Here is a 14,862-nt window from a genome sequence, read left to right on the forward strand (position 1 = left end):
AGAAGTGTGAACCCTCACATTTTCATCAATTTTTTATTATTTCATGGCACTGCCTCCCTAAAATTTAATGGTATCATTCAGACCAGACTAAAGTCTTTCAACTGGTTTAGTGCAAAATGGTTAATTTGTAAAAACAAACAAACAAAAACAAAGTAACACCACTTATCTTAGAGGTCTATAAATTTGCTCTTTTAATTTCCTGGCTCCGCCCTTGAATTTTGATTTTCCTGCAAATAAAATGTGACTTAAATCTTTTCTGACCAGTTATTATCAAATCTACCAAGAAAGAAGTTGTAAACCTACAAACGTACCAATTAGGAATTGAATAAACTAAATGGAGAAACATACTTGCAGACTGGATTTTTATGTTAATAATTATGAATTTGTAATTTCCCTGCAGAACAGTCAGGTGCCCATTTCTCCAGCAGCTCATAGGCTCGTTTCTGCATCCACCCCAAAAACTAACTTTCAGGGGAGGCAAAAGATTTGAAACATTTTTTTTTTGTAGGTGCATCCACTAAGGCAGGAAATGTGAGATCCTGCACCTGTATTCCTTATTCAGCCCCACCCACTTTTACAAAAGAGGCATTTCCGTTTTGTCTTAGGACTTGAGTGGTGTTTTCAGTATAGAAAAATGGAATATATTACATGCTGAGGTGAAATTAGAGATGAAAAGCAGAGATTAAATTCCCTGGGATATGCTTCAAGATGACATATGACAGATATCAATATCCAAAAGTGTAAAGATTTTCTATGGCTTTATTTTTGTGGCACTTTTTTTTGGGACACCCTGTACATCAGGGACAACATCAGCTTCTTTGATGGAGGGGCAGATAAAATGTCAGAAAACACTTGTTTTTCTAATTTAATTTTTCCTTGTGTGTCAGTTGTGTTATTTCTGTTACAGTGATGAAACCATCACAGTGCTCCATGACACTTTTTTTTTTTTGGTGACAGATGCATTATTGTGTTTACAGTCTCACACTCTCTCCTCCCTCTGAGTTCACTTTTTGGATTCCTGTCACACCTCGGATTCTCGTAGTCCTGGTCCTGGTCTGCAGGAACGGCATCTCGTGGTCTGTCATTTATTTCCAAACTGGCAGCCAAACACGATGTTTTTCCGAAAACCTTTCAGGCTGACACCAGCGCTTACAAGTCTCTAAAACATGGATCCACTTCAGGCAGCAGATCACTTAACAAATTAACATTCAGCCGTTGACCTCTGACCTTTTCACATTTGGCTTTCTGTGTTTCAGGCCTGAACAGATCCTGATCAATTTGTCTTCTCGGTTTCTCCTATCTAATGTAAAATTAAAAACTTACATCAATTAGTTGACAGAAAAATGAACTTGATATGTGACTAATCCTCTGTCATTTATTAAAAGTAAAAAAAAAAAAAAAGAATCCTGATAAATTCTGACTTCTCAGATGTGATGCACCTTTATTTATATGTAAGTAGTGTACATGTTTATACACACACACACACACACACACACACACACACAAAATGTATGCATGCATATTTGCAAGTGTTTGTAAATGTAACAAGCAGTTACTTGCACCAACCTGCAGAGGAGGACAGAGGTTAGTGAGGTCATGTGGTCACTCTGTGGTCAAATCATGTCAACAGTTGGTCCTTTGGCAAAGGAAACATCCAGTAAATTTAGGCAGTGGTCCAAATATATACACAATATCAACATGATAAAGACTGACAGTTTGATTATTTAAAAAACAAATACTATGACTGTATCTACATTATAGTCCTGACTGTGTATTAATGAGTTTTGTAGCCACTGAAGTTTTGGTTTTCAGTAAATGTAAAATCAGAGAAAACTGATCATTTCAGTCATCAGTGATGCAGTTTGCTGAAGCTCCAATTTGATTATATATATATATATATATATATATATATATAATCAAATTCCCCAGTGAATATGCACATTTATTTTATTTAAACTTCAGAAAATAAGACACACTGGAATAAAATGCAGCAAAAAATGAATTTTAAAAAATCGTTTTTTTTTTTTATTGAAAGACACAGAAAATACATCCATAGAGAACATTTTAAAAATGACCAGTATTCTTCAGAAAGTTTGACAAATTTGTTTCAAAACATTTTAATTTTTGTGCTTTAAACATAACTTTTGTTGATAATGTTACAATAATAATAATGTATTAAGCGCGGTGAAGATTGCGCAATATCCGGTTGCTTTTGCAGTTTTTAATCTGAAATGAATTGTCTCTGTGTGTGTGTGTGTGTGTGTGTGTGTGTGTGTGTGTGTGTGTGTGTGTGTGTGTGTGTGTGTGTGTGTGTGTGTGTGTGTGTTGAAGTCCCGCCCCCTCAGTGGAATCGACGTATTCATGAAGCATCAGATGGCCCTGTAATCCGTTTTTACTGTGAGAGCGCGTGCGTGAAGACAGACGTGCCACTCCGGGGCGCGCGTGGATAGACGGGAGGCAAAGTGATCAGCAAAGAGGGCGAGACTGTTGGATTTACACCCGCGCGCACTGTGGCACGGCAAATTACGCACGACAATAACTCACTCATGAAAGGATCCACCGTCCACAGAGCGGCGTCACCCGCACGTATGGACCCGCGTGTGCCCCTCTTCGGGCGTGGAGAGGAGGAAGGCCTGATGCATGACGGGAAAGAACGCAAAATGGTGTTGAGAATAAAAGAAAGCGCGCGCAAAGCAGGTTGAAAGTTCGATTCATCTGGTGCACAAAAGAAAGTTCAGCAAGAAAGAAATCTAAATGAAAAAATTAATGAATTCATTAATATCCTCCTGACTACTAGGACACACACACATCACACACACGTGTGTGTGTGTGTGTGTGTGTGTAGTCAGGGTGATATAACAACAGTAATAATTATAACAATATGACGTTATTTTTGCACAAAAGAGAAACATGTATCCACAGTTGCACCGAGAAATTAAGATGCATTTAAGTATTTTCTTTTTACCGACTTTTTTTTTTTTTTTGCGGGGTGGGTGGGGGGGGGGTGATCCTGTTCAGCCTCTTGATTGATGATTTAATTAGTCACTGTAGCGAACTGCAGGACAGCACACAAAATAATGCTTTATTTACATAACCAATCAGTGCGCTGCAAAGGTGGAGCTTCTCTCTCTCTCTTTCTCTCTTTCTCTCTCTCTCTCTCTCTCTCTCTCTCTCTCTCTCTCTCTCTCTCTCTCTCTCTCTCTCTCTCATGCTTGGAGAAGGCAGACTTTCACACATGTCAGATTCATCCTGTTGTGTCGAACAGAAGAAATAAAAATCCTGGAATACTGTTGTCGATTCCTGCAGAATTCCTGTCGGGATGAACAATTCTCAGCCATCACTTGAAATGAACTTTGTCACATTTTCTGCTGCAACAGTCGCTTTGGATTCTAATTGAGCGCTGATCTGGTGTTAATTTTGTATTCATTTTTATCCCCAGGCAGAAAATAAGCCTGCGCAAATGCGAAAATGTCACATGCAAGTCCAGATAACTGGAGTTCAAACCACAGGCAACAATTATTAATTCTTACTTTCAGACTTAAACGAGTCATAAATGCCCCAACATGCTTCCATTCTTGTTGCAATAATTCCTTTAAAAAAATCAAGCAGAATTGATGTTTAATTAATGAAAACACGACAGAACAAATGCGATTTGTCAGTTGAATTTAAGCCAAAATCCAATTTTTAGCACACAAAATGACAAATTCCGACGTGCCACCGTGCGTAAATCTGCATTTTTGCAAATTAAACCGGTATGAATAATATTTAAGGAGTCCTTACATATTGTGTCCGGCGTGGACGCGCTCCAAGTTTCTGCCCCATCCGCACTCACGCCTTACGCGCACACTGTGGCTCGTTCTTTCGCTCCGCGTCGAAGCCCGACAGTCCGCAAGAGAAGAGATGGAGAAAGAGGAGAGAGGAGAGTGAGAGGGGGAAGAAAGAAGAGACAGAGAGAGAGGAGGGGAGGAAAAAAAAACCCGTGAACCCAGAAGATGCTCACGTTTGGCTCTCCTCAATTATCCCCTCCCGTGAAGATAGGTGGCGTGCGTTTCAGGGGGCTTCTCCTCTGTGTTGCACGGCAAAGAAAAGGAGGTGGAAAGAAAAAAATGTCATTAGAAGAGGCGTAACACGTCAGTCCAGAGCCAGGTTTGTTTCCTGGAGTGGGTGTAAGACATCAGTTGTAAACCTGCCCGAGCAGGAATAGCGGTCCCTCCCTCCTCCAAACTATTTCTAAGGCTTTATTATCACCGGTGGACCAGGATCCGCGCACCACCGCGCTCCGGTATCATCCACAAGACACATCCTCACACCCCCCCCAAAAAAACAGGTACGTGCCTCCCCCGTTTTTACTTACTTTAAGTCTCAATTTTGGAACTTGCGTCAGAGTTGGAGCTCAACTTCGACTCACCTGCACAGGTGCGTTTGATTTTTTATTTTTGTTTTTGCTTTATTTATTTATTTTTTTCCTTCGTTTTAAAGCTCGGTGATGGACAGGCGTCCTGTAGCTGCTGGCGGCCGAAGAAAGGTCGCTTTTGCGGGGCTTTTGTCGCTGTACAGCCCGCTTTTTTCCCTAAATATCGGAACCTCTTCGGCTCGTATCATCCATCAGATGGCCAACAACGTCCTCGTCTGCGCTTTTAACCTAACACGCCGTTTGCGTTTTTGCGAGCTCCACAATGCGCCTTTTGCGCCTTAAAGATTTTTTTGCGTATTTTAACATCTCCACCGTAAGTGTCTTTGGAATTGTGGTTTTTCTCGTGTTCTAGATCTCAGTTTCTTGACTTTAAGGCAGAAACAAACACTGGAGGATTATCGCCGACTGACGCGCTTTTTAACCTAAAATGTTTCCACCAATTTTTATATTAAATATGTTGTGCATCCGGTGCAACACGCGAACCGAAAGCGCAAAAATACGAACCGAACCTGCTACTTCATTGATTTATTTATTTCTATTAAAAGTGCACAAACAATAGAAACTTTTCTGAATGAAAACAGAAGAAATTGGCACCGTGCGCCTCCTGCTACGGCTGAGCCGATCATCTGAAAATCGGAATTGGATGGACCCGGATCCACCGCTTTCGCCTTCAAATGTTTCCGTCCACACAAGTTTGCACTTTTCTTGCAGCGAGCGGATCTTTTTTTTTTTTTTGCGCGCGGTCTCACGTTGTCGGTGCTGTTCTGTGTTTTTCTCCCGTCAGATCTCAGGCTGGAATCAAGGGATCGAGTCCATGCGAGGTGCCATCTGATCCACAAACACTTATCAATGAAGCAGGAGATCATGGCGGATGGCCCCAGGTGTAAGAGGCGAAAACAAGCCAACCCGAGACGGAAAAACGGTAAGAAAGCCACCAAAGGCGCACAGATCTTTTGGATGCGATGCGCATTCCGCTTCCAACCTATTTTTACGCAGAGATAACGGCTCCGCCATCCGGCGCAGAGATGTGCGTAAATGTGCTCCGCTCGAGCCTTGTGGATTCTTAAAATAATAAATTTGGTGAAATCTGTGATCCGGTTCCGAAGAGGTTCGCTGGAAACTTGTGGTGGATTTTTGAAAGTTGGAACCGCTTTGGGGTGACCAAGCAGCTCCGCGTCAAACCCCCAAATCCTGTGCTTTAAGTCTCAATTTGGATCAATTTGTCCGCGTTTTTAAGTCGCTGCTTTCCAGACAGAGAGGAGAAAGAATTCATTATTAGTGTGCTGCTGCTGCTGCAGTGATTTTATTTGTGGGACATTACATGTGTTTGGGGTGCAGAGGTGATGCTGCTTCTTATTCCTGATTGTGAGAGAAGGGGAGAAATCTGATCTGAATGTAAAATATATATGTTTTTATTTGCTCCTCTACAACAGTTTTTAAATCTGTGCCCCCACAGGTAATTTATCTGGATCAGATTTCATTTATTGATTTCTTGCAGTCGATAGCAGACGAGCATTTTGTTCCACACTAAATAAGAGGAGAGCGTCAGAGTGCAGCTGGAGATTTTCATTTGGAGAAGGAATAATGTGAACATTTCTAACCGCGTGTGTCACACCTGTTTTTACAACGGACCGTGGCAAATTAAATACTTTCACACCTATAAAACATGACTGAATTGTATTGTTTTTATTTTTTCCAATTATTTAAATTTTGCATCCTCTTTCTGTCTGAACTCCCCCTCCTCCTCTCCCCACTCCCTCCCCTCCAGTCCTCCCCCTCCTGGGAATGCGGGGCTTATTGAGGCTTGCCCCCCCCCCCCCCCCCCCCCCCATGTTCTATCCCTCTCTCTCACTCCCTGTCTCTGGGTGTCTCTCTCGGCCTCTCCTGTCCTCTTTCTGTCCAGCCCTGTGGACAAGCGTCCGGCCCCACAAACACTGACTCTTCCCTTCAAATGCAGAAATAAAATCGGCACAGATGTGGAGTTTTTGTTAAAAAAAAAAAAAAAGCCCCAGCAGATAGAGATGGCTGCAGCCATGCTCGCCTTTAACAAACAAATCAGATGTTACTGTACGTGCACAGTTACAGCTAATTTCTCTGATTGGCTCTTGGAGGCGATGCAAGCATGTTTCAATGTAAATTCTAATTTGTGTGCCACCTGTCACTCTCAGAGTGTCTTACATCTGCTGTTCTTTTTGTGTTTTGGAATTCTTCGATTTATTTAAATATGTAAAAGGCCATTCAGCATTTGTAGCAATTAGCCTTGATGGGATTTTTGTTCCCTAAGCTGTCTGAAGCTGACATTCTCCTCCAGATGACAGTTGGCCTTCAGCATTGTCGATGCTGCAGCAGCTTTACTCACTCATGACTTAAATCGTCCTCCGTCTCACAGCTACAATATTCAAAACCAGCCAAAAGCCCAGGTTTTTTTTTTCTTTTTTGCCTCTTAGCCGCCGCCGCTGCCGCCAAAGCGCCTCTCCTCCTCTCCTGGAGTGAAACTTGATCTCAGCAGCGTGGAGCGTCTGAGAGTTTGGCCCTCGCCAGGTGCTGCTTGTCACATCCAGCTGTGAGCGCCCAACACAACAGCACGTGCACACCTGTCTTTATTTATGCATTACTCAACCGTGCATCAAAAACGACTTTTGAAGATTTTTTTTTTACGTTTGGTCATGGCGTTGCTCTGTGGCAGCTCCTCAAATGCAGATGTTCAATCCACAGAAAAATAATCAGCTTCGTCAATAACTGTCATTTATCGGCTGAAACATTTCCTCCTTTTGTCTGTTTTTATTGTTGCAACTTGACATCTTTGTGTTTTGGATTGAAGTGAAGACACACGAGTGTCTGTGGACATTCGAACAAACACTGAATATCAGTGAAAATTATTCTGCCAGAGGTTTTTCCTCTTTTTTCCCTCCTTTTTTCCCTGAATATTTGGAAGCTTTTTGTTGAGGTTTGGGTGCGAGAAGGCAAAGTGGCTGATTACATAACGTGCAGCATTCAGGCTGCTTTCCTCTCTGGAGGTCGACGCCGGCCGTGCGTTCTCCGAAGCGGCCGTAGTTTCATGCTGAAGGTGGTGGAAAAACAGGCAAAATGACATGGGAGGGGGCAGCGGACATCTCTCAACAATTTGTCCATCTCTATTCTTCCTTTGCCTGTTTTCGGGGAGGACGACAGGCCTTTCTTCTTCTGCTTTCCTCTCATGTCCCAACGTCCTCCCTCCCTTCTGTTTCCTTCGTCTCCCTCCTTAAATTAGGGGAAGATTTTTTTTTTTTTTTTTTGCCTCCATCATTGGGCAGGAGGATTAAAAAAAATTGAGGGGAGTCTGTCAGTGTTTGTGTGTTTCATTTACATGTTTATACAGTTGATAGCTTCAGCGGCTATCCATGGCGCTGCTCGCTCCCGCCGTTCCCATGCGGGTTAGCAAGTGTCTCCTCGCGGATTAAATTTGAAGGAAGAGTGAAAAAAGTGTGAAATATTATATTAGAGCTCATTGTGCTGAAAATATATTTAAAATGATGCAGTCGAAATCAAAACACAGGCAGTTATCACGTGTAAAAAATGGCTAGCGGCTAAGTAGCCATGCTTATCTTGTCACAACTGCACTTTGGTGCCTTTGCATCATTTATGTATTGTTTTTGTTTTTTGTGCCTGTAAGCTGCCGTCGTTGGGAGCTAAATTTATCCGTCTCCTCGCAGCGTGTCTAAAAACGAGCGGACTTCCCTCACGCCGCTCGGTTTCGGCGTCGCTCGCCGTGTTTCTGCACAAGTGTGTCAGATGACCCGGAGTGTCTTCAGTTTATTTTGTGTGTCTGTAACACTCACTGCAGTCTTGCTGAGTATTTTTTAATTTTTTATACATTTTTTTACAAATCCTTTCCGAGTTGTTCTTTGATAAAACAGATAAAAGCAGAAAAACACAACTAATCATCTCGGCTCCTCCGGCCTGGACACTGGACAGGAAACTTTCTCACAGCCCAAAAACATTTTTGACACATTTTTATTTATTCCCTCTCCCCCCCCCCCCCCTTTTTTTTCATTCTTCCTTCCTCGACCGCCCTGCTTGTGTGAAGATATTTTTCGCCTGGCGGCCAGAGAACACACACTCGCAGAGGCTCGGCGAGCCCGGACCCCTGACACCGCGGGTCTTTGGAATGCCTTAGGTACAATTTCACTTTCGCTCACATCAATGCTGACCTGAATGCCTTTCATATCTGATCCGCCGTGTCTCTCCTGGTAAACATCCCCCGGGGGGAGAACAAAGAAAGGAGCTCCTCTTCTGCTTCTTCTTCTGCTTCTTCTTCTACTTCTCTCTCTTAATCACAATTCAGCCCCTTTCGCCGCCAGCAGCAGGGCTACACATTTGCATTCAGCATCAGAAAAAAGGGCCTGAGATGAAAAGGGTTGGGGGGGTGAAAAAAAGAAGAGGAGGAAGGGGAAAATAGTGAGAGGGTGGTGGAGAGAAATATCTGGGCTGTTTGTGGTTGTTTGTTGGTCGTCCCCTGGTTACGAGCCTTTTATAGCCACCGTACTGTAATGGGGACCCAGACCCCTCCTGACACACAGATAGTGTTACGAGACGGCACACTCGTCACCCACACTTAAGGAAAAAAAAAAAAAATAATCCAGATCAACTCCGAGACGGATTGTGTTTAAAGACGACAATAAGAAAGGAGCAGGTGTAGTTCTGGATGTGGAACCGGAGGTTAGTTTTATAACAAGCAGGTGTGATTCAGATGAGCTGTTTTAAAACTGAGCTCAGTAATTGCACCCCGCGTGAGTTATTATTAATGTTTTCATCATCTTTGTGAGAACGATAAGTGGAGAGGTGGACCCGGGGTCAGAGAACAGGTGCTTCAGTCTGGACTTGGATTTTAATTGGAATTTTGTGTATTTATTTTTTTTTTTTTTATTAATTCCTTGAAATTTCTGATCTTAATCTGAATTTAAAAAATGTATCATTTTTTGAAGATGTATTTGTGGATTTATATTTGCCAGAGGTCTGTGTGCTCTCTGAGTGCCGTGTCCCTTGGGATTACTCCAAACATTTGCAGCTGATCTCCATCAGGATTTCTGGAAGATTTCGTGACATTTTTCTCGAGATTTGGATCCCAGTGTGCTTAAAAAAAAAAAAAAAACTTTGAAGCATTTTTCAACATTTCAGTCGCTTTGTTTACCATCTAATCTCATGATGTTGACGAAAAACCTGTCAATCAAACAGCCACGTGATCATCAACAGGTGGCGTTTGGTGCCATTACGTTCCGGCGATGTTGTTCATCTCCGTGTTGATGGTGGATGCATGCGCTCTGACAGCGTCTTGTCTAGTTATTTGTTGCTTTAGCAACACAATTGCCATCATCCCGCTTGCAGGCTGCATGCATGCAAATCTTAAGTAAAGATGTGGGTGGGGGGGGGCATCATGTGATATGGATTCCAGTTTTCACTTTCTTTTCCTCACCCATATCTCTCTCTCTCTCTCTCTCTCTCTCTCTCTCTCTCTCTCTCTCTCTCTCTCTCTCTTTGCTTAAGAAGAAGGATTATCAGTACACCTTCCCTCCCTCCTCCTCCTGGCCAAGCTGCGCAGGATTTAGGCAGATTTACTTCAGCAAACACCTTTGGACACTGCGGGGGAAAATAGGAGTCTGTTTGCAAAAGGGGCCTTTTGTTCCGAGGCAGCCGTGATATTAACCCGTGCTATGGTGGAGGGAGGTGGGGTTAACGCTTTGTAGGAGAGCTCCTTTCTCTTTGCAGATCTATGACATCACACACACACACACACACACACACACACACACAAAAAGTGCACTACATGTGCAAGTGGTGGCGATTTGGATTTGATTTACTGACGGCACATTTCGGTTCGGAAAACTCGAAGCTGCAGAAGTTATCTGGCCGACGCTCAGTTGCACAGTTCAACTGCCAGAAATGGCGGCTGGGATTCGATGAACAGCGAGGCCACAGAGCCGCCGCTGGCTTCGTGTTTGTACGCCAGGAATGACATGCAGTCCCAGAAACAATGTGGCGATGCCGTCAACAACGCAGCGTTCCTGACATGCTTCAGCGTCATAAAAACGGAGACAGCAGAAGACCCCGTTTCACCCGGGGTCACCTCTACGCCAGAAAAGGAAAATCATGTTTGAGCTGCTTTCCGTTAAGAACCAACTGTTCCTAAAACACTGCTGCTTACTTCTTAATGTGACACCAGAATCACAAAAACCTGAATTATTATTGTTAATGTGTTTTTTGGCTGAATTCTGCTGACCTGAATCTGATTTGCCTGTTCTCATAGAGGTCAGATCCAGACTGGACTGGACTGTAGGTGGGAGGGGTCTAAATCGGATCCGCAACACAAAATGATCACATTTGTTTTTCGTCCAAACGTCAGAGCTTTTTCTGCCACAAATCATTAATTGGTTTGATTTTCCCACCATTTCCAATATACGTAAATCATATCGTGGCCCCTCTGTTGTGACCCTGCGTCCTTCCAAAGGGGCCGACCCCTGTTTTGAGAACCAGTATTTGAGCACGCTCTAGTCAGTGCATTTTTAGAGAAATGTCTTCTATCTGCATGCTGTGAAGGCGCGGCGGAGCTCTCTGCTCTCTGCTCAGGTCCACCTGTGTGACCCGGCACTGGACAGCAGTCCGGGCCACTTCTAGATGGTGCCACAGAAACGTGTTTCCCATTTCTCACTCACAGGATTTGAGAAGCTGAGGCTCCGCCCCCTCTTTCTGCGCACTCTGCGTCATGTCGCTCTTGGATGTTTTCCTCCTGACTTTGTTTTCTTTTATGTGTTTTTTTTTTCTCACTCTCCTGCTTTGCGTCTTTGACAGAAAAGCAAACAGAGAAATTGAAACTTCACTGGTCCGGCAAATAATTGTATGCATTTGGACTTTTCATTTTACGTGTGTACACTCCTGACGCTCTAAGCCGGCATGTTTTATGCATCGGCGTAGGAGGCAAATACATTTGGTAACATCATGCCTCATTTGAGTTTTTCTCATGTGAAAATGTAAAGTCTTTATTTGGCCCATCCGTTCCGACTCGTCCTGCTGTTTGCACTTATTCAGTTGCAGCGCCGCGTCTCGCCTGTGATTTTCAACATTTTCCACGCATCAACTTTTTCCCATTTGCGAGGGAATCTGGGCGCGACAGACGACGGGTTACTGAGCAGGTGTAAACTAACATTCGGGTTTCATAATTAACACGCAGGGGGCAAAAACAACTTCAAAAACACATTTTTCTTCTCCCAAACAATAGAAGGTTTGGATCTGTGCACGGAAACACATCTCCAAAAAAAAAAAAAAAAAAAAAAAAAAAGGTGGTAAAGTCTGGAATGATTCTGAGAGGAAAGAAATCCCAATAGCAAGACAAATTACAGGACAAAAATGCTTTGAAGTCATAATGAGATGCACAGTTTCAACATATTTGCACAATTACAACTAAATTTGTATTTACTATTTTGCCATTATAGTAGGACTTAGTACGTTGGCATTTTGACTGAACATCTCTCAAGTATGACATGAATTGTCTAAATTTGGACTTAGTGTAAGAATAATGATAACAATAAGACCAACTTTATTTATCCTGAAGGAAATTATTTTGCCAGAGTACCGAAAGAGTGACAGCAAACAGTGAACAACATGTAATATGTTAAAATTATATCATGACTTAGTGCGTTTTCATTTTGACTTAGCATCTCAGTTATTCATGTATTCCAACTTTGCACTTATTATGTTATAATTACAATACGACTGAACACGTTGATATATTGACTTAGATTCTCATGATTTAATTGTCTGAATTTGGACATACTAAGTTGTAATTAGAGTATGATTTATTCTGATTTTAATTTTGCCTTAGTTTTTCATAGTTATTACTCATATAGTCTAACTTTGGACTTACTATGATATAGTTACAGCATGACTTTGCAGATTGATGCTTTGACTTAGTTTCTCATAATTCTGACTTTGATTGTCTAATTTTAGACTTGTCATGTTATAACTGCAGTATGACCTACTACACTGGTGTTTTTACTTAGTCTCATAATTCTGACTTAGATTGTCTCATTTTTGACTTCTCATCTTGTAATTACAGCAATGACTTAGTATGTTGCCATATTTGACTTGATGTTTCATAGTTGTGACTTTGGTTGCCTACAGTACTTCTGGAAAGTATTCACAGCACTTCACTTTTTTCCACATTTTGTTGTTACAGCCTTATTACAAAATGGAGTAAATTAATTTTTCACTCAAAATTCTACTCATAATACCCCATAATGACAACAAGAAAAAATGTTTATTGAAATTTTTGAAAATTTATTAAAAATAACAATAGTAGAGAAGCTTGAATCTTTGACTGGACTGGATTCAAGCTTCTGTACTATGGAAACCACCTGGACAACTGAGAGCCTACACAGTAAAAATAATAATAATAATAAAAAACAGGCAGTTTGGTCCATTCCTCTTTGCAGCACCTCTCAAGCTCCATCAGGTTGGATGGGGAGCGTCGGCGCACAGACATTTTCAGATCTCTCCAGAGATGTTCGATCAGATTCAGGTCTGGGCTCTGGCTGGGCCACTCAAGGACATTCACAGATATGTCCTGAAGCCACTCCTTTGATATCTTGGCTGTGTGTTTAGGGTCATTGTCCTGCTGAAAGATGAACAGTCGCCCCAGAATGAGGTCAAGGGCGCTCTGGAGCAGGTTTTCATCCAGGATGTCTCTGTACATTGCTGCAGTCATCTTTCCATCAATCCTGATTAGTCTCCCAGTTCCTGCTTCTGAAAAACATCCCCACAGCATGATGCTGCCACCACCATGCTTCACTGTAGGGATGGTGCCTGGTTTCCTCCAAACATGATGCTAAAGAGTTCAATCTTTGTCTCATTAGACAAGAGAATTTTGTTTCTTCTGATAGGAGAGTCCTTCAGGTGCCTTTTGTCAAACTCCAGGTGGGCTGCCATGTGCCTTTTACTAAGGAGTGGCTTCCGTCTGGCCACTCTACCATACAGGCCTGATTGGTGGATTACTGCAGAGATGGTTGTCCTTCTGGAAGGTTTTCCTCTCTCCACAGAGGAATGCTGGAGCTTTGACAGAGTGACCATCAGGTTCTTGGTCACCTCCCTAACTAAGGTCCTTCTCCCCCGATCGCTCAGTTTAGACGGAGGATGGATCTGAACTTCTTCCATTTACAGATGATGGAGTCTATTGTGCTCAGTGGGACCTTCAAAGCAGCAGAAATGTTTCTGTACCCTTCCCCAGATATGTGCCTCAAGACAATCCTGTCTCTAAGGTCTACAGACAATTCCTTTGACTTCATGCTTGGTTTGTGCTCTGACTGTCAACTGTGGGACCTTATATGAAGACAGGTGTGTTCCTTTCCAATGACCAGTCAACTGAATTGACCCCAGGTGGACACCCGTTAAGCTGTAGAAACATCTCAAGGATAATCGTTGGAAACAGGAGGCACCTGAGGTCAATTTTGAGCTTCATGGCAAAGGATTTGAATACTTATGTACATGTGATTTCTTAGTTTATTTTTTAATGAATTTGCAAAAATCTGAAAAAAATTCACATTGTCATTATGGGGTATTGTGTGTCAAATTTTGAGAAAAGAATTTCATCCATTTTGGAGTAAGGCTGTAACATAAAATGTGGAAAACTGAAGCGCTGTGAATACTTTCCGGATGTACGGTAAATTAGTATATTTGCATTTTGACTTATCTCATAATCATTATTCATTGCGTTTAAATTTGGAATGTATGAAGTTATAATTGCAGTTTGACTTCAAATGTTGATATTTTGACTTAGTTTCTTATAAATGTGACTTAGATTGTCTAAATTTATATTGTTATTATGGTATCACTTAGTATGTTGGCATTTTGACTTAGTTTGTCATAACTGTAACCTAGAGTGTCTAAGCGTAGACTTACTATAATGTAGTTACAATACGACTTAGTATGTTGACATTTTGAATTTGTTTCAAACATTTGTGAGTTAAAGTTGTAGTTACTGTGTTGTAATTACAATATGACCTAACTGTAATTTAGAGCGTGTAAGCTTAGACTTACTATAATGTAATTACAATATGACTTAGTATGTTGACATTTTGACTTACTTTCAGATATTTGTGACTTAGTTTAAAGTTGAAGCTACTGTGTTGTAATTACAATATGACAGTGTGTTGACATTTTGACTTAGTTTCAAACATTTGTGAGTTGAAGTTGTAGGTACTGTGTTGTAATTACAATATGACCTAACTGTAAAGTTTAGACTTACTATAATGTAATTACAATATGACTTAGTATGTTGACATTTTGACTTATTTTCTCACATGTGTGACTTAGTGTGTCTAAGTTTAGACTTATTATAATGTAATTACAATATAACTTTGTATGTTGACATTTTGACTTATTTTCTCACGTGTGACTTAGTGTGTCTACGTTTAGACTTA

At 41.7% G+C, this 14,862-nt stretch overlaps 1 protein-coding gene across 4 annotated transcripts in view; it reads left to right on the forward strand.

Moving 5' to 3' along the window:
• The first annotated feature begins 3,783 nt into the window (after window positions 1-3,783).
• Window positions 3,784-14,862, forward strand: part of zeb2b (zinc finger E-box binding homeobox 2b) — a 202,206-nt gene continuing 191,127 nt past the window's right edge. For 3 of the 4 annotated variants that reach the window (XM_034179044.1, XM_034179049.1, XM_034179054.1), the window contains exons 1-2: window positions 4,922-5,106; window positions 5,199-5,336. In XM_034179044.1, coding sequence (XP_034034935.1) covers window positions 4,986-5,106; window positions 5,199-5,336 — 259 coding nt within the window. In that variant the 5' untranslated portion in view covers window positions 4,922-4,985. Of the gene's footprint in view, window positions 4,328-4,921; window positions 5,107-5,198; window positions 5,337-14,862 lie in introns of those variants that run through there. The other variant, XM_034179059.1, reaches the window with a different exon arrangement.

This window comes from Thalassophryne amazonica, chromosome 1 (assembly GCF_902500255.1).
Source record: "Thalassophryne amazonica chromosome 1, fThaAma1.1, whole genome shotgun sequence".
NCBI lineage: Eukaryota > Metazoa > Chordata > Actinopteri > Batrachoidiformes > Batrachoididae > Thalassophryne > Thalassophryne amazonica.